The sequence below is a fragment of the Sinocyclocheilus grahami genome, unplaced genomic scaffold (assembly GCF_001515645.1).
Source record: "Sinocyclocheilus grahami isolate Dianchi unplaced genomic scaffold, SAMN03320097.WGS_v1.1 scaffold225.1, whole genome shotgun sequence".
NCBI lineage: Eukaryota > Metazoa > Chordata > Actinopteri > Cypriniformes > Cyprinidae > Sinocyclocheilus > Sinocyclocheilus grahami.
In genome coordinates this window covers 1,136,289-1,156,331 of record NW_015505404.1, presented here as the reverse complement: position 1 = coordinate 1,156,331, position 20,043 = coordinate 1,136,289, and the positions used below count along the sequence as shown (strand labels likewise).

The following is a 20,043-nucleotide window of genomic DNA, read 5'->3' as shown; positions in this document are numbered from 1 at the left end:
TCATCTTCAGTTATAAAAAGGCGGTAAACCGTTGAGTTTAAATATAATACAGCCTCATCTCGATGGACACTTCTCGCGAAATTGTAGTTGTAACAGGTAGGTGGATTATTCTGGGTTGGTACGTCGAGCGAAAGTTGCGTTGCAGTTGCAATGGTTTCGCTGTGCACCTGTGCAGTTTATATATATATATATTTAAAAAAAACCGTCGCCTTAATCGTGTTACTTTATGTCACACCACACGTGGATAATTTATTGATCTGTTTTACTAGGTTTTGGTCCTTTCCGACAATATGTTGTGAATCCAAGTTGGGAGGCAGCTAAGGTAGGCCTACACCAAAGCCATTTTTGATAAGCAGCAGGTGTTGGTCGTGTCTAGAGACCATTTTAAAATAAATTATTATTGAATTCTAAAGTGTGTTTGGACAATCTGACCAAATTATAGGAGTAAACAACCAATTCCAATCACGTATTTTTGTTATTTCTTAAACGAAAACAAAAGGCACAATTTTTAACTATCTAATTGTGCATTTTGTGTTTTCTTTTTGTATCTCACGTTTTAACAGAATGCTATTTTAAAGGTTGAGCGGTTACTGTAAAAATACAAATAACATTTGAAACTGATGTACATGGTACAAACTCGTATAAATGTGCTTACAATACAGCTACTGTAAAGTCATTATAACTTCTCGTCAGTCAGATGGACGCACTATGGCCACACTTTGTTGTTTAAACAGGGTTTGAAGATGGCAGGACTTGGATTGGGCATAGAGGTCCATATTAAGGAGATTCCTGTCAGTTATGCAAAATCCCAACAAGTCATTGATGACATCTGGCAGACGATGACTCCAAAGGTAACTTTAAACAGGTAAACTAATATATACACACAGACCAGCTGCCGAGGAGGAACACTTCATCACAGAGGAGAGATTACAAGATGCTTTGTTAAATATTCTGAGATTATGTGTCTTAACACTGAAGGTATTTTGATACAAAAAGAGTGATAGAGACCTTTTCTCTTTGTGATGGGCAGGTTGTTATCCATTTGGGCATAGCTCCAGGAGCCAAAGGCATCACACTGGAGCAAACAGGGAAGAACCACTGCTTCAAAGATAGGGATGTGAGTGGTCTGTGCCCTGATCGTCACTGCTGCATTGAGGGAGGACCAGAACGACTGGACTCCATCATAGACATGAGGTCCCTTAGCAAGCATTTAAAAAGTATGGGGCTTGATGTCATCTACTCTAGGGACGCTGGGAGGTAATGAGACTAACATCGAAAATATTGTCTATAAAGGATAATTGTGTTAAAGTCTTGTACAATTAATTCAACAAAGTATTAAGTGTGCTACTTTTATTTGTGAATACTGTTGTTGAGTTAACAAATGTTGAAATGGCATGTATACACTAACAGTAAGTTTACAACTTGCAGGTACCTGTGTGATTTTGTATACTACTATTCGCTGTACCGTGGGCAGGGAAAGGCTGCGCTGATCCATGTGCCAGCCTCAGGCAGCCTGGCAAGCCCAGAGAGACTGGTACCACAACTCCAGACCGTCATCCAGGCTGTGTTATGCCAGCTGGACCGCCCTGCACACAACCTCAGGACAGGTAGAAAACAATAAAGAAAACATCCTCCACAAAACATAATCCTATCACCGATTACATAGCGGAAATGCAATAAGTGACGCTCGACACAGGCCTTCAGACTCAATTCATTTTTTAATTCAAAATTTAAGAAAAAAAGAAAATACATGAAAATTCTTCAGATATACATTAAGCCAATGGCATGTAAAAAGTCTACCATCTCAACTGGTGGTGAGGAGAAAACTGAAAAACAGGAGGTCTTAGATACATAACTTACAAGAAGCCGAGAGTACCAGCCAAGCCGTTTCACCATCAGTTTCTACAAAGCAATGCAGGGACACAGAGATTTTTATTTTTCCTCATTTTTTGTTTCTTTTTTTGTGAAAGGAAAATAAAAAGTGTTATTAAACTCTTTTCAGTACAGTAGATCAAGGCCCCTTTTGAAATTTGTCGGAATGCCAAGCAAAAACAACAGTGCCTGGGAAATGATGTCTGTGAAACCTCAAGCTCATTATTGCAATTAAAATGCATACATGCATCTTTTCTAAACCTGAGGTTTTGCATTATTAAGAAATAGAATAAAGTATTAATAGTTTTTATGATAGTTGAGGGAAAAACATCTTTCAGTCAATCTACCTTCAGGTTTGCAGAGAACTTGCATTGCAACATAAGCTATTTCTACTGTAAACTTGTCTCTTTTTATTTTAAATTCTAGTCATGTCTAGTCAGTCTATTCTCTCTGTGTCATGACTACCCGTAATCTACTGGACATCGCTGTCCTATTTGTGTCTGTGTATATGTGTATTTCTGTAGATCTGTAACCTACTGGTAACTAAGGAACCGTGGCAGCATTCAATGAAAACTGACATTCACTTTGCAACAGGCCAATGCTTTTGTCCATATTCATTACAGAAAGAAAAAAAGAAACAAAAATAAATAGTGATATCTATTATTTTCCCATTATAAACACATCAAAATCTTAATCACTACATCTACATGTGATACACTCCCACCCATATACATACGCAACAATACAAGCACAAGGGCTTTTACAGAATGGTTATTTCGATCATCTTGTTGTACCACACAGAATAATATTCTTTTCAAACAATGTGCCTCTCAGCAACGCGACCAGGTCTTTTCCTCCAAGCGCCCTTGTTTCCAACCCCTGGAGTTCAAAAGATCCAAAATATTAAAGTCAAAGAACATTTTTAAGTGCCATGAAACAGAAGGACCAGGGGCAGTAAGACCGTGACTTTCTCGGAATCCACTTTGCATTTGAATTGTCTGACCCATTGTGTTTTTTTAATGGTTATTTAGAGAGAGAAAGCATGTTCTGAGATCCACCGCCTACCCAGTGCTATTGGAAAGACTATTTGTAGTCTCTGTAAAGCAGCATGTTGTCAGCAGCAGTAGAAAAGAGAGGCAAAACGACAGCCCTTTCTCTCTCTAGAGAATGATGTCGATGAACACGGTGACAACAATTGGCCCTTTCTATATACTCACTAGACACGTAGAGTGCATCTTACCAAACAAATCAACTGGAATGTTTTTTCCAGGTAGGTTTATGAGAAGGGGAAAAAATCCACTGGTTTGTTGTAAGAAAGTGTTACAAAATCCACATTATGCATTCAACTGTTAGATGCTTTGGCCAAAAGGTAAAAAAAAAAGATCTGATTGTAAAAAAAAAAACCCAGTGGTATTTATAAACTAGGTGAAGTTATCAGTGTGCATTAAAGTCACCTTCAATTATAGGCTACTGAAAAAAGTAGGAGACACAACATTTTTGTGCAGAAGCACTGTGTCTGAGAAGGGCATGCTGGGAAACAGGATGCCCAGTGCCATGATCTCTGTCGATGCTGCAGATGAGTTACTGAATAAGATCATGTAAGCTAATGAAATTTAATGGGGAAAAAATAATGTACAGTTTTTCTTGTTGACGTAACTGTGATGTAATGTTAATTACATGAATTACACTTCATGTGACTTTTCTTGCTGCAACTGTTTTGATTTGCCAGCATTTGTATTCTTGACTTGCTCTCCTAAACCTTTACGAACAGTTTCATCTATTAGATGGTGAATAAGGAGAGATCACTGAAAAAGAATAATAAATACAGAGGAAAAACACTGATAGCAACTACATTTTATCTGTGGTCCATCATGTTGAAGCCATCAGGTGAATTAGGCATTTTAATATGATTATTTAAAAAGTACTGCAGCTTGATTGAAAGCAGTGGGATTTTTGTGTTGCTGGGCATGTGATAAGGGATGCAAGAGACACGGCATTAGGAATCCCATAGGCATGTAAGCTCACACCATGACTTCCTCTCTCTCCATTCCTGGGAGCTTGTGCTTTGTGGTGCTTAAAGAGGTTTTTTTTTTTAAATCAGAGACAAGACAGAGGATGATAATGTGTCCTCCACAGAAAAAGAGTGGGATGTATTTTTATCATTTCATCACTTACACATTTAAAATAAAAGAGAATGAGGTAGATAGATGCTGAAGGAAATGAAAAAAGAAAAAAGTCCCCCAGTCATGACATCATGCATGTAGAATTCAGACTTTATACTAAATCTTAAGGGCATTTGTACAGTGATTTCAACTGGTATCACCAAAAAAAAAAAGAAAGAAAATAAATAAATACCCCTTCAAAGGGGGGAAATAACCTTCTAAGACAGGATAAATAAGTCCTGGGTAACGTTCCCAAATGCACATGGAGAAATCCTTCAAAATGAAACTTTTTAAAGCCAACTAGCCAGGGAAACCTACAGTTTTATTTAGCATTATTTGAGCAAACCGATCACTTTTCTGAATTTGAACCCGTTCTTATTTGTTTGGTTACAGATGGCGTATTTCATCAGGAAGGTTAGTGCTCATTGCATGGATTTATAAAGTTGACGTGGGTTGTGCATGACACTAAAGCAGAAATTATGAACGTATTTTGTTTGGAGGCATTACAGGCTGGTTGGGGTATGCGATACAAATTAAGACAACCCAGTTAGCCCTGTAAGTTGCTATTCAGTTACATGGATGGGTTCTAAAAAATTGTCTATGAGGGTAAAGAAACGTCAATGAAACCTTCTATGACGATGCCTGGCAGGAGGCATGAGTACAGACACTGATATACTGTACGGTTTACTACACTGTAAGGAGAGGCCGGGAACCTAAAAAAGCAGAGGAGGAATCAACTATGATGCGAATGTCTGGAGAACAAAACCATAACATTAGCCTGAGATTGAGCTGCACCACATGAGCAGGTGCAATGGTAGACAACTGTATCAAGGGTGCCTAAAGTTCACATGCAGAGCTAAAGAGTTTGTAGTAACTAATAATAATAATAATACAGTTAGAAAACACAAGGCAATGGACATGTGGCAATGCAGACAACCTCTTAGGGAGAGAAAAAAAAAATTGAAATTTTTTTTAATGTTTTTTTTTTTTCTTTGCAAGAAGAATATAAAGCATAAGAAAATGGACTGTAGTGGAGATATCATAAAATATTAAACCTGAAGGATTTCTTTTACACACACACACACACTTTCTTTTACATATATATATATATATATATATATATATATAACACCCACAAAAGAAAAAAATAGCAGCTTTTTTCTGTATAGACAAAGAGGTGAACATCAGAACTGTAAAAAAGTTATCAAAAGTGACTCAAACCAATGATGTGTGTAAATGATATTGTGGTCTAACATAGAACTGTAAGACCCTTCTTAGAATCATATGAATTGTACAGAGAGACTAATGACTAGTCTAAAAAAAAAACCTGCTGTGTACAATGCCTCAGTCATCTCACAAAACAGATGTCGAAACAGATGAAGCCCCTGTATTCAGTTTGCTTCACGATCAAGCTGATCCCTTATAATTCATACCCGCCTCTACGCAGCGCGCCAATCTCTTCACCTTCGCGATTAGCGACACGCTCTTTTCTTTTGACTTGAGACATCGCTCTCACAAGAGGCTCAGCTCACAGATGGTGCGTGCAGCAGGGACTGCCATGCAATAGTTGGAGATCAGAGCCATATAAGAAAGGGGAAGGATTTACAAAGTCAAGCTGATTGTAAAAGATGAGGTGTGAGAAAGACCTCATAAAAGACAGTATGAGAGTTTAGTCCCGATTGCACTACTTCAAAGTGCAACCTCGAAAATCAGCTGTGGATAGGGGGTTATGTAATGATAAATAATAAAAAAAAAATTCCAAGAAAAAAGAACATTTGATTTGGCAAAAAATTTGACAGTTTCAAAAAAGCCCACCTCACTCTCTAACAAACCCCCTCGAAATGGTTTAAGTAGAAAGGTGGATCAACCAGTAACGTGACCAATCGCTGATTGAGAATAAGCGATTGCAGCTGAGAAAGTTTCTGCGGCATCTTCAAAGAGAAATGTGATGACAAAGACGGTTTTAAAGGAAGAAAAATACTTGCTCTGAGGAGGGGAATGTGTATTTTTGTCTAAAAAAACACACTCGTATACACCCTGGAAGTGTTCGCGGGCTGGGCTTGCTGGCTAATATGCGTGCCTCTTTTGTTTCTGGCAGGTTTTCTTCCTTTAGAAAACAAACAAAAAAAATTCAACACAAATGAAAGCCAGGGCTCTCCAGTGTGGTGGTTTGTTCTGAAATCTTAAATATTGCAAGAGTTTTTTTGTAGGCTTGTAGTCACCAATCGCCCGAAACATCCTCTGTCATTCAAAATCATTTGAACAAAATGATCCTCAGATTTCCAGAAAGGACACAGTCCATCTGGTTATCGACTCCACAGGCAGCCCTGGGTTTTGACTCCTCGAGAACGAAAGAAAAAACACATGTAGACAAAAGGGCGAGGGAAATGTGGGTACCCTGCGTGAGGAGTAGAGGGAGACTGAGCATTCATGATCAGCAGGCCGATGACTGAGGCAGTGGCAGCGCTCGCTCATTCTTCCTCCCTCCGTTCATGTGTGCATAGGGCTGCGTCTCATCAAACGCTGGCCCCAGCAGCAACACTGGCCCGTTTGCTGCTACCTGTCCTGAGTGCTTGTCTAAGACCAGGCCTGGAGAGTCTGAGGAGGAGGAGGAAGGTGGTGAGGTGGAGGGGGTCGGGGCGGACCCCATCGGCGTCCCTGGCCCCTGAGCTGGGGAGAGTGGCTGTGGACTCTGGGACTGAGCACCTGTGCTCCCCTGAGAGGAGGGGGCCAACATGGAAGCAGGATCCAGTGGAACGTTCTCCATGTTCTGCACCTCCATGTCCAGTTCCTCAGTGTCGGGTGGCTTGTTCTCCTCACTGTAGAAAAAGCTAACTTCCCGGAAGGGCGGCTCCAGTTCCTCTTTTATACTGTTGATGATCTCCAGAAAAGACGGTCGCATCTTAGGGTTGTACTGCCAGCACATCCGCATCAGTTCAAACCTGTAGACCAGATACAGAAATTACATTATATTTTCAATTGAAAGTTACTCGATCTTAAGTCACATTGCTTGCCTTATCCAAATCCAAATACATACAGCGCCACCAGTGTAGTCTGATTTATGAACAAACGACTCTTTTGAGCAAGATCTTTTTAGTGAATCAAAAACAGAGTATTTCCAGTGTATCTTAATAAGCCAGAAAAAAAGAGTAAAACTAACAAAAAACTGTTTACAGTATTTGAAATAAATCTGAAATAAAATAATAAAGTACTAAATGTATTAAAATACTAAAATATAAAAACAAACTGAAATAAAAATATAATTTTTTTATGTTTATTTATAAATGAAAGTAATAAAATAATAAAAAGACAAAAACAATTACTAAAACTAAAGTTGAAATGAAAATTGAAAAAAGCTCATTCAAAATGATACATTATAAGACATTATAACCCACATAAATCATAAGTATCAACACTTCCGCATTGTGGTGGTAACAGAAGTAAGCTCTTCCTTCAGAAAATGTACACCTCATTTTCAGGAACAAATCTCATACTCATTGCACCACAGTGCAAACTAGCAATATTAATGTCTATAAAATCTCATAAACTCCGTGTTCAGACTAACAATCTCCACCCATCAACAGGTGGCAGTGTTCACTAGAGTTAGATCACACAGGAGTGTTGTGGAACAGACAACTTCTAGAACATTTTGTGGTTGTACACACTGAGAAGTGCACTACGCCAGAACTGCTATCCTAAACACTCCACAGACTCATCCTAAGTGAACAGCTGAGAAACACATGAAAAGCAAAAGAGCCAAAACAACACAAAAAAACAACAACATAAAAAAAAATCATAAAACCCATGATCATAACAGTTTGGTGTAGTACTGTCCCACCACATCTTGGTAAAACATACAAACAAGCTAAGAATAACGTCAGCGCTCACTGGCACACTGAAATAGATTTTAAGTGACCTCCAGCCACAGGTTCAGAGCAGAGCGGGGCGCCGTAGCCACACAACACAGAGGCCTTATCGCAAGGACATTCCACAGTAATGGGTCAAATAACTGACGGAAAGTGAAACTTTTCTGTGGCGTCAACTTCTGAGATGTTCTCACACAATAAAGGCAAGTTTTTTGGAACCCAGGCCTGGCGATCGCGAGTAACCTGCCTGTTTGGCATTTGTTGGATCACAAATTCATAGCAGAGGCCATCTGTCGTTACTCACTGAAGTGAATTCAAACCCAGTTAGAAAATGTGATAAATCTTGCCTGCTGTCTGCGCTCACTATTGCTTTTCCAAAACCCATTGAGCTACCTTCCTGTCTACTGCCTCTATGGACGGCTGCCTTCTAAGGCAGCATCCTAACTGAAATAAAACCTCACAAGTTACTGATTTGGAGCGCTCTACAAAGCCAGCAACTCCGCAAATAGCGTTCAGCACAAGAGACTCAACTCAAAATTGATTCCAAAAGAGTTTGATGTTAGCACGTTGCTAAGCTAACAGCAAACAAACAAACAAAAAATAAACTCATACCTGCCTGCCATTTTATAAATTTTTTTCCCCCACTGAGCATTTCTAATAAAATTTTACATTATTACTGTTTTTACTGTATTTTCAGATAAAACATTTCAAAAGCATTTCAAAAATCTTCCTCGACATTTGAATGTTAGAGTCGGCATGACAAAAGCATGACTTTGATGTCTAGGTAGGGTGCTCACTGCTCACTAGGTTTTGGAAAAAAGCTACTGACAGTCAGGGACAATTATGGAACAAAACTGAAATGTATTGAATCATTAAAATGATCTAATAACAGATTAATTATATACTATTTAAAAAGGAGCACAATTGCTATAAATATGTCATTGTTGAACAGTTTTGAAATAAAAAATTTACAAATAGTGAGCACGACATTATGAGGAACGAACCCTTGCTTCGTTCAAGCAAGTGTTCAATGGATCTACAAGCTGTTTCTGAATCTCTGCCCTTGTATTTCAGCCAAATATTACTTAAATTCTCATGATATCATAAAAATGTGAGCGACATCCCGACTTCATGATGTTTAGCTGAGTGTAATGATGAGATGCAGATGACAAAGTATGAGCGTCTTTATAGCGCTAGTGTAGCACAGCATATGTTCAATCCTCCTCTCTCGTGCAATCAGGACATCTCGTCATAGCAACCATGGAAACCGGGGGTTTGTGTTTCCATAACAGTTGAGACAAGAAAGAATGACTGAGGGAGAAAGGGGTCAGGAGAAACGGACGGACAGACCTCATGCCTCGCTACTGACATCAGCCCAGAAAAGGAGAACGGCAGACCGGATCAGTGACGCATGCAGACACGCTCCGAAGAAGATGTGAAGATAAGCACGAGAAGCTCTTAATAAAAAGTAGAGCAGCGTGGGTCACCGTTCCGGTCACCCCATGGGAACCACACATTCTCCCTTCTATGGACGGAGGCTCCCTGACAACATGATGTCACCTGTCTCCTTTTAACCCGTGACGCAAATGTCACCAGCTTTCGCTTGGCCTGACGTTAGCAGCAGCATCTGGTGACATACTATCAACATTTTAGCGTGATATCGCATCCCTAAATAGACAAGAGCCGGTTAGAGGACAAAGGGTTAACATTGTAAAGCAGAGTGCCAAATTTGGGAGCAAAGTGCAGTTGGTGGACTCACAGCATGTCGGGACAGTTGTCCGGTTTATCCAGAAGTCCTCCCTCCATGACGAAGCGCAGTACCTGTTCGTTGGACATACCCTGGTAGGGCTGCTCTGCTAAAGTGGCGATCTCCCATAAAACCACGCCGAATGACCTGAAGAAAGAGGAACTGGTTAAAATAACTTTGCAGGAGCAACACAAAGGCACTTACTGTAAATCACGCTAAATGTCACAAAACCCATTTGTCCGATTACATCAGCAGCCGTACACATCAAGTAACTCGATCCAGTCGGACGAGGACGAAGAGGAAAGGAATGAGGCCATTTAGGGTCAAGAGATGCACGAAGAGTCGCTTTGAGACAATTGTTGTCCTGCGGAGTGTCACTGAAAGGCTGCGGATGCATCAGTGTTTTTTTTTTTCTAGCCTGGAACTACAAAATGCTCATTTTCAAAACAGCGCGAAAGTTGCGAACACCGCTGACCTGAACTTTTCTCTTTTAGTGTGGTGTTTGTGTTAGCCCTGTGTTCCTCATTAATGAAAATGAGTCCATATATTAGCCGGCGGCCGGTGAGAAAGTGCAGCAGCGGAGCAGAAAGTCGGCAAACCCCAAATAAAAACCACACAAAGAGCGCACTGTTGCCAGTCATTATTCATTAGTTTTCGGAGGACAAATTTTCGACATTGGCCGAGGATCTGAGACAAAGCTCAACACCCTTTAAAACAGGACTGTTACAACAGTGACTTGCATCTAATTGGCTGCAACATCTGCGTGTTGAAAGACAAAACCGCATTAGAGCAGGACATTTTCAGGGGAAGGAAACAAACAAAGACACCTAACGGCGAGGTTTATGGGAGTACGAGATGGGAGCTCGCGGTGGCTCTTTTCATCTCGGGGACTTCAAAAGTGGTAGATACGGACGGAGGGACAGGGAGGCGGGTCTGCGCTGGCACTTCAACCCCATCATTACCAAACATCTGGAGGAGGTTAGGAGCGCACCGAGAGACAGAGCTGTGGGACGCTGGAGATTGGGAAACTGCAGAATTGGAAGAGTCTGTCTATGGCACCATGACTCTGTTCTACTGAATCGCCGCTGCTGGGACTAAAGCTGTGGAGAGACAGTCTGTCTGAGACAAAGAGACAATGTGTTTGGGCACGTTCCGCTTGGCTGGGACTGGAAGAATGTCTGGAAGTGATGCATATTCTCCCTTGACACAGGACATCAGTGGGGAAAAAAAGATTAAAGGGTTTTCACCTCTTATAGGCCTATGAGGCTTCCTGTCGTATTAAGTAAAATAAAGAGACGGTTTCAATGCTTTCTGGACAGTTGGGGGCCTGTGGTGGAGAGGGGCTACTGAGTCTCTGATGGGATAGCCTGCTGCTCGAGTGGAAAAATCCCAGTTTTTCAGCAGTCAAAATTTGGACACCCTTAAATAAAACCTTTTTGATCCAAAAGCTTAATTATTGAAATTGGTTTAATAGACAAATACATTTTACTTGCATATGAATTTTCTTAAAATCTAGTAACTAATTAATTTAATAAAATAATAAAAGTTTCTTTAAGAATAACTTGTTTGTTGTAATATTTTCTACATATTTATTTTATGCAGGGTTTTATAAATGAATATATAAAACATTCCTTTATTTTATGAAAGGGGTTCCACAAAAGGTGAAATGGGGGACATTGACATCATTATGGTAAAAAAAAAAAATTCTGATCTATACCAATGTGGTAAATGTATTTATTTTATGCCGCTGTTTATGGTCACTACAGAATTCCTACACTTCCGTTTACATTAAAGTAAAGTAGTATGTACTCATTACAGTTCAAAAGTTTGGGGTTTCCACAAAAATATGAAACAGCATGTTTTCAACATTGATAAGAAGAAATATGAAAGAAGAAATGATCACCACATTAGAATTATTTCTGATATAATGTGACACTGAAGACTGAATTAATGACTGTGGAAAATTCAACAAATCTACTGTTTATTTGATCAAATAAATGCAGCCTTGACCATTAAAAACATTTTTTTTACTAATTTTTGACCAATAGGGTGTGTCCAAATGTTTGACCCGTATTGTACATGCCAGCCCGAATCAATCCACACACACATACACAATGCAGTAAAACAACAAAGTCTTGCATTTATGTGTGTGTGAGAAAACGTCAGAGAGAACAGGCGGCTCATACCAGACATCAGAATTTGTTGTGAACACTCCATCTTTCAAAGACTCCGGGGACATCCAGCGCACTGGCAGCAGCCCTTTGCCTCCTTTGCGATAGTAATCAGTCTCGTAGATGTCCCTTGTCATGCCAAAGTCTAAACACATGAAGAGAGCAAACATGAAGGGTCACAGTCACATCTTTTAATCTATTGTTGTAGCAAATAGATTCTTGAATATATGGATTTATGTGACGTGTATCACAGATTTACCTCCAATTTTAACTGTGAAGTCTTCAGCAACCATGCAATTTCTGGCAGCCAGGTCCCGATGGACAAACTTGTTGGCATTGAGGTATGCCATCCCGTCTGCTATCTCACTGGCCATCTGAATCATCTTCTTCAGTGGAGGCAAAGACTGGCTGCTAGAGCCCTGCTACATGGCAGAAAAAGAGCACAAAGGTTGCATTTAACACTTCTGCTTCTCTTTTTTCTCTACTACAAACCCTTTCTGAACATCTGTCTGAAATATAGAGTAGATTTAAAAAACTGTGAACATTAACTTAAAGGGGGCATGAGATGCTGGCCATAGATCTGAGCAGAAAAAATTAAGATAAGTGTAATTAAGTGTATTTTTAAACTAAAAAGCAGTGAGATAGATTATGGGATAAAAACCAGAGCATACAGGATTGTTTCTGTACCTCTTTGGAACGGAGGGAACGCAAGTAGCTCTTCAGATCGCCCCGTGTCATCAGCTCCATTATAACTAGAGTGGGCTGTCCTTGTGAAACCACCCCCAAAAGTCTCACCTAAACCAGGGTACAAAAAAATGAAATTACACTGTGACACTATGAAAACACAGAGAAAACTGTGTCTGCACAATCTGTTTGAAAAGTATCGTTTTGCCATTTGTTTGGTGCTGCCAGGAATTATACACTTTCATAAGTATCTTTCATAAATTTCAAAGTACGAGTTGTTGGCAAACCCAAATGCTGGATGAGATTTTTCCCTCGTTCTTACCACATGGTGACAGTTGAACTCCTTCATAACTGAAGCTTCGTTCAAGAACTCAATGCGTTCACGCATACTGGCGGATTCATTTACAGTCTTGATGGCCACTCTGGTCTCAGGTTCATCTTTGACGACGCCCTTTGCGATGCCCTCATACACCATACCAAAGGAGCCCTGACCCAGCTCACGACACTTGGTGATTTTCTCCCGAGCCACTTCCCACTCATCTGGTACATACACTGAGCACATTTGAACAGGCAGTGCAGAGTTACATACATGACAGTAGCAATGACATTTTTTAAAATATTATATTATATAGTATATAAAATAGTGCTGTCAAACGATTAATCGCGATTAATTGCATCCAAAATAAAAGTTTTTGTATACATATACATATGTGTGTGTACTGTGTATATTTATTATGTATATATAAATACACACACATGCATGTACATATTTAAGAAAAATATGTTAAGTTTATACATTAAAAATATTTATCTATAATATTTATCCCCCCCCCTCTCTCATTCTTGCTCGCACACACACACACACACACGATGCGCAAAACTCCGCATTTGAACAGTCAATAGCAAATACTTAAACTAATAACAAAACAGTAGCTGATTCAGAAGCGCCAGATTGTCATAGCAAAGTCAGAATTACCTCCTCTCCTAGGTTCACGAAACGGTCGTCCATAAAATGCATTGCTGTTCTGTTGTAAGTAATCTTAAAGATTCCTAAATGCATCTACTTTCAGAAGGCCAAATAAAGTGCTTTTGCTTTCGCCTAGAAACACACAGTGTCTCCCTGACATGGCTGCTTCAACACTAACTGCGGTTACTGAAACCACGCCTTCTTTTTTTGCATGAACATTTGGGCAGCGTTATGCAAATATTCCCACATAGTGAGGTAGATATGTGGGAGCGTGTTAGAACGAGCCGTTTTAGGGCGTGGAGAGAATATCTCTTTGGTTTTGAGACTTTAGTCTTTGCAACTTCAGGGATCTTATCTATGCACAATCAGCTTGTAACACTCCAAAGAGAAAGGAAAACTTGAAATCGCATCATATGACCCCTTTAAGAAAATCAGTTAAACAAAGTTGAGATAATACTCACTTTCAAAGGGACTGAAGTATTCAGGGTTTACAGAAGCATATAGCACACCATTTCCTAACCTGTCACTATTCCTGAAAGGAAACACATAAAAACACAATGAAAAACAGTACTGGACACTGGAAATTAAAATGAAGTCTATTTTTTACTAGATGGGACATCAACCTCTTTTTGGTGACAAAGATGACAACGGAGATCATTGCAGCGAGCAACACTAGCACTATAATAGGAATGATGATGGCCAGTAAGATGGCATTATCATAATTTCCTGTAAGAAAGAAGGACATTAAGAGGACAGAATTAAGAACTAAATATGACATTAGACTGAAACAGGCCTCTCTATATTTCCATTAAATAAGCTATTTTAAAGTTATCAGTACCTCCTAAAAATAAAATCATTGGTTTCTTATGGGCATTCTTACTTTTAGGGGGTGGCACATAGAAGGACACTGGTTCAGTCCACGACCCGTTCCCAGCCAAAGATGTGGCTCTGACCCGGGCAGAATAATTTCCAGAGGGCAAATTGCTAAGCTGAGCTCCTCGCAGCACTCTGTACTGCTGCCGTGATACACACTCATGCTTCTCGGGCTGTAACACACACACACATACACAGCCGGTTTGTGGCATTGGCTGCAGTTTTAACTATTTCTTAATGGTGTATGAGTTAGTTGTCGCACTAACCTCAGTTCCCAGACGATATTTGATCTCATACATGAGGATCAGTCCATTAGGGTGATGAGGTTCAGGCCACCGCAGCAGCACTGTTCCTTCTCCCTTCTCATCCCTCTCCTGAGTTACAGTGCCGGGAATATCATCCGCTTTGTCTGGGGAAAAACATAACTGTGCTTAAGGCCAGTGCTTTTTTACAGTAATTCAATAAGATTTAAAATTGCATTATGGTTTTAATTGCTGTTAACATGACCAGGATAGCAAATGAAAAAAAATCATGCTGTAGGCACAGTGGAAAATTACTGGAATTTTAATATTTCGCTGGCATGGATATGTAGTCACTTGTGCATGAGTTTGGTTTGTTGGTTTTGCTGACCTGCTGGTTTGGTTCTAGAGAACACAAAAGCTGCGGCACTGCAGCGGTGGATCTCGTAGTTACAGGCGTGGATGTCGATGCGGTACACGGTGAAGGGCTGCAGGTTGGAGATCTCCATGAACTCTGTAAAGACTTTGTCCTCGGAGAAAGGGTACTCTTTCTCATGCAGCTTTGGGTCAGTGATGTTACTCTCCATTCCTGTGATGTTCCTGCTTCCACCTTGCAACAGTGTGCCATTGGCCACTCCAAACAGGTCTCGCCGCTTCCTGTCTGGAGGTCTGAGAACATGAAAAAAAAAAAGTTAAATAGGAAGAGGAAAGGTGGAGAGGAGAGGAAGGAATAGGAAAAGCAGAGGAAATAGAAGGAGGAAAGAAAGAGAAGGGAAAGGAAAGGGGGGGAAATGACAGGAAAGAGAAATGGAAAGGACAGAGAAAATCAAATGACAGGAAATGGAAAATATTGGTAACAGAAAAAGGAAAGAGAATGGGAAATAAGGAAAAGAAAATAGTATTAAATGACAGTAAGAAAGGAAAGGAAGGAAAATCAATTGAAAGGGAATGGAAAATTATAGGAAACAGAAAGAAGGACATGGGAAAAGGAAATTAAACTGTGGAAATGAAAGAGTACAGAAAAGTGGAAAAGGAAGTAGTAAATGAGCAAGTAAATAAAATGGGAAAAGGAAACAGGAAAATGGAAGAGGAAATGGAACCAGAAAAAGGAAAGGAATTAGTAAACGACAGTAAAAAGAAAAGGAAGCAGAAAAGGAAAGGGGAAAAGGACAGGAGTAGTAAATGACAATAAGAAATGAAAGGCAAGGAAAGAGGAAAAGGAAGAAGTAAATGACAATTAGAAAGGAAAGGGAACAGAAAAGGGAATGAGGAAAGAGGAAAAGAAACGGAAGTAGTAAATGACAGCAAAAAATAAAGTAAGAAATGGAAATGAAGGTAAAAAGAAAAAAAGAGGTAAAGTAAATGAAGTAGTAAACGACAGCAAGAGATCATAGAAAGATGTAGAGCAGTCAGCCAGTGTCAGCAGAGTCCACACTGGTTTAAAAGCATACAAGCCAATTACTGCGCACAATTACTCTACAACACACACCACTTCCTTTAACGCGCAAGCCTAGTTCTCTAATGTCCTACTAACAGGTCTCTTAGTAACACGGAGGATACTTGCATTACTCCACAACCTACAGAGCTCCGTTTTCTCTTCTGGATCTTATCAATCATTTAGCATCCTGAATGATGAGATCTTTTAAATTCTTATGAGTGTTATACATCCAGCTGGGCTGGGACTGATCGCGCATAGAAAATTGCTAGTTTTTAAAAGAAATGATAAATGGTATCCAAGAACTATCTTCCCCGACCCGTGCTTCTCATTCTGACTCTTCTTTCTGTCCAGGTACTGTATAAAACCATTGTGTATTCATGAAACATTTATCATTGCTTACTATAAAGTATATACTTGCAAATGAAGCAATACACATACAACAAAAATTTCTGCAGATGAGAAAATGAAATGAGTAGGCATATTTGGAACAAATATTGAACATCCATAATAATGATATGACCAACTCTGCCTCTGACGGTAGAGACAGTGCATGAGGCGATAAGCAAACTAAGGCGCTGGCTTCAGGTCAACCCTGCCGCCACTAAAGACATGCAAGTCAGCAGCAACCACAAGCGCTTACCAGATGCCAACGGACCCACTGCCACTTCACATATATGACTAGGGCAGGGTCACAGCCTTACCTAGAGCCACTTTTAGGATACACATAATGATTTGCTCGCTCAGAATCTCTGTAAAAATTCAATAGTCAGACCAAACAATATCATCCACCGCAGATGGGAAAGACAGAATGGTTTGAGATGAACATGGGGGAAACCCCAGTGTGCCAAACAAATACAAGAGAGGGAAGTGATATTACCAGACACAAAGACTGACAGACAATAAGTGGAGACAGACAATACAAGTTTTCAGCTTTGTCAAAAACAGTTTGGGAATTATAACTAGTTATAGATTGATGTATTGAACACATAACAACTGATAACTGTGGCTTCTTGGCTGATTACCAGATTCCTTTTTCTGTCAGTTTCAAAATATATAGCTGATCGCATACATGCCAAAAAAAAAATAAATTACTATATTAAATATATTACTATAAACCTGAAATGTTATTTTTTTTAAAACATACAGTATATACACAGTCTACCGTGCAACTTTTCTGACATAAAATTAAAATAATTACTAAACTAAATATTTGCATCAGTATTGAAAAACATTGGTCATATTGGTGTGCTGTCTATAAACTCAGCCAGATTTGGTTCTGTTACATGATCCTGTTGTATGCGCAAACGTGAAAAGTGTTTTGCTCTAGAGACGCAATAGCAGGTATTTTTCCAGACTGACATAGCAACACAGGCAGAAAGGCTTGTTTGAATGTCCTATTTAACAGCCTTCAAGAAGTAGATTTACAAGCAATTGCGAACCACTGATGATTATGAAAGTTTAAACTTTACTATAAGCCTTATTCTGCCAGCTCAAATTAATCAACCGAGAAATGACAGTAATGGGAGAAGATCTTTGTGTGTTTGCTTTTGTATATGTCTGCGAGTGGAAACTTTTAATAAAAGCCAACGTAGAACGCTGTAGGGAGGAACAATCAAATTAACTCTAACCACATTCCATGTCACTTCCATTGAACGGCGCTCTGTGATTTATGAGTGGGGATTTTGGAAGCAACTGGACACTATTTAACACTTACTAACTAGGGATTCAGATCCCCTTGAGGGTGTTTACTGTGGAAGATCAAATCATATTGTCACTTGAGCATCACATCAACACCTCTACTAATCAAGCACAAAGAAAACCCATGAAGTACTACATTCATACTACTGTATTAAATCCTTTTTTGGAACCTTTATCTCAGACTCAAATACGGTCAGGATCTGCCTTATGTCTACAGCCATAAACATTGATCTTAACCTAAATGCTTCTGGCACTGACTGCTGACTAGGAAAAGGTCATGCTTGCATCAAGAACTTGGACGCACAGGGTCCTGAAGGAAGATTTTACACCTGCAAACCTCAGAAGAAAGTCCTAACAGCAGGTGTTGACAACACTGACAGCAGCACATCCAGTCTTCCTTTTCCCAGGCAGGAAGACTTATGTGTCATTGATGCATAGGCAACACCTCACTCACGTCCCCTGGCAGAAAGTCAAGTCTTCGCTCAGGAATGACTCGGACTCCCATTACAGGGCCCAAAAAGCTGATCAGCTGTGTGGGAGTTTGAAAGAGAAGACAGCGCATCCACACCTCTCGAAAGGGATCTTACTTTGGAATTCATTAACATTCCACATAGGTTTGCTGTACATTTCCTGGGAGCCGGACACTCCAAAGCAAACAAAGAACACATCTGAGGAAGGAGGGAGAGAGAGAGCGGGCGAGAGGAAGAGAAAGGGGAGACGACCGTTGAATGGAAAAACATATCCGCTACATTCAAGCCTTTAGCATCTCCAGTTTTTCTCAGACTCGAACGGTTATGTCTCAAACATCGATAATGAGGTCTACTCAGTGGGGACAGAGATGGGCAAATCTGTCGCCCTAACTTCCAAACGCAGCGAGGGGGCTGGGGTTGTTGGGTCAAGATGGAAATAAGTCATCAGTGATGGAGAAAAGGGCTTCCTGAGCATCCTGCTACTAAGGGAAAGCATATTTACATTTAGAAAGTCTGTTTTCCATCGATTAGAGATGGAGAGACGGGTGCATCACGTTGTCCCTGGGTGAACCGCAAACCATTACCTTGATGAAAATGGGGCTCCAAAAGCAGAAGTTTGGGAAAGCTAAGTGGTAGAAGATGTTTGGCGACATCGATTTGTGCATCAATACTCATGACTCAAAACCCCAGCCCACCCCAAAACGCACACAAACTCGCAACCAAATAAACAAACCACAAAAAAGCCTGATTGCAGATGTCCTGAATGAACCCTCGGAAAGTCTAGAAGCATGTGTGTCTGAGTAAACCTGAACCGGTTCCTGTGTGCCGTTCTTCTCCCACATGAGACGAGAAAACATCCGATGCCACAAGCAAGGTAAACGGATAACACAATGCAGACGTCACTCCTCGTTTCGGCAAACAAAAGCCTAACATGGTGCGAGCCCTCAGCCCGCGGCTGCTTTCCAGTCTCATTAATCCAGTCTGTGTCTGTTTGTGCATCCCAAATTACAGCCTGCTGAAGTCTTAATATGCAACCGCCACCGTCGCCCCAGCAACAAACATCGTGGCCGCACAGGCCTGGAGTTCGTACCTTCCCCCCGCGCCATCTGATTCCGCTCCAGCCTCCGCTGCTGGCACCTACCCCTTTCCAAAACCTCATGTTCTGATCTTGTCAGCCCCATGTCGAAATAATTAGGCCTCGGTCTGGACCTCCAAAATTCTGGTTTTGATTCTATGAAATCAAGCCGCCTCAAGACTATGAGCTCAGACTCACTTTGATAATCGCTCTTCAGGAAGACTGAAGAAATTAAGGTCTTCAGACCACTGTTGTAAACTGTGGCAGAAAGTGCTGGGAGTATTCCAGTCTCTGTTCCTACCGAGGGTCCACCTAACCTTTCCAGTACGCTAGAGAGGTAGTTTTCCATCAGGACCTAGAATTCACATTGGGCATCAACTGGCAAGCCAACATTGTACCAAAATGGTTTGTCATACAAAAGTCAACAAAAAATTTATTGAAAGAAGAATTCTGAGTTTAATACAAGTTCAAATGACATCACTTGTGCTAATGTGCTACCAAAAAAATGAATTCAACTCTTAATTTCTCGTAAACGTGCATCGAAGACTGACACGGAAGAGAAGAAATTGTTGAATAAAGTCCCTATTTGTGTTTCCTTTGTGCACAAAAAGTACTATCGTAGCTTCATAAAATTAAGGTTGAACCACTGATGTCACAGGCAGGGGCGCCGCTAGCAATTTTGGGCCCTATGAAAGAATATGAGGTTGGGCCCCCTACCGCACCAAACATGCACTATATTGCCCCCCCCCCCCTCCTATGGATCAGGCTTGACTACCTTAGT

The 20,043-nt window shown here is 40.4% G+C and overlaps 2 protein-coding genes across 3 annotated transcripts in view; one reads left to right on the top strand and one right to left on the bottom strand.

Annotated features, from left to right (window-relative positions):
* The first annotated feature begins 56 nt into the window (after positions 1-56).
* LOC107596942 (pyroglutamyl-peptidase 1-like) lies at positions 57-4,013 on the top strand. The gene is made up of 5 exons (XM_016287809.1): positions 57-96; positions 270-322; positions 735-851; positions 1,031-1,257; positions 1,429-4,013. Exons 1-5 carry the CDS (start codon positions 63-65, stop codon positions 1,619-1,621), a joined length of 624 nt encoding a protein of 207 aa, XP_016143295.1. The 5' UTR covers positions 57-62; the 3' UTR covers positions 1,622-4,013.
* Positions 4,014-6,002: 1,989 nt separating this feature from the next.
* The window catches only part of LOC107596941 (insulin-like growth factor 1 receptor), a 102,293-nt gene continuing 88,252 nt past the window's right edge, over positions 6,003-20,043 (bottom strand). Inside the window, exons 11-21 of one of the 2 annotated variants that reach the window (XM_016287806.1) lie at positions 14,973-15,250; positions 14,609-14,751; positions 14,350-14,515; positions 14,093-14,195; positions 13,931-14,001; positions 12,825-13,054; positions 12,506-12,613; positions 12,078-12,240; positions 11,834-11,963; positions 9,660-9,794; positions 6,003-6,976 (exon numbers count right to left, since the gene is read on the bottom strand). In XM_016287806.1, coding sequence (XP_016143292.1) covers positions 6,469-6,976; positions 9,660-9,794; positions 11,834-11,963; positions 12,078-12,240; positions 12,506-12,613; positions 12,825-13,054; positions 13,931-14,001; positions 14,093-14,195; positions 14,350-14,515; positions 14,609-14,751; positions 14,973-15,250 — 2,035 coding nt within the window. In that variant the 3' untranslated portion in view covers positions 6,003-6,468. The remainder of the gene's footprint in view (positions 6,977-9,659; positions 9,795-11,833; positions 11,964-12,077; positions 12,241-12,505; positions 12,614-12,824; positions 13,055-13,930; positions 14,002-14,092; positions 14,196-14,349; positions 14,516-14,608; positions 14,752-14,972; positions 15,251-20,043) is intronic. The other variant, XM_016287807.1, reaches the window with a different exon arrangement.

Bases quoted from the DNA above. Each gene is read 5' to 3' on its own strand.
- LOC107596942 (XM_016287809.1), top strand. From the start codon at position 63: ATGGACACTTCTCGCGAAATTGTAGTTGTAACAG. The intron at 852-1,030 runs GTAACTTTAAAC...TGTGATGGGCAG, and splicing joins GGCAGACGATGACTCCAAAG to GTTGTTATCCATTTGGGCAT. The intron at 1,258-1,428 runs GTAATGAGACTA...TACAACTTGCAG, and splicing joins TACTCTAGGGACGCTGGGAG to GTACCTGTGTGATTTTGTAT.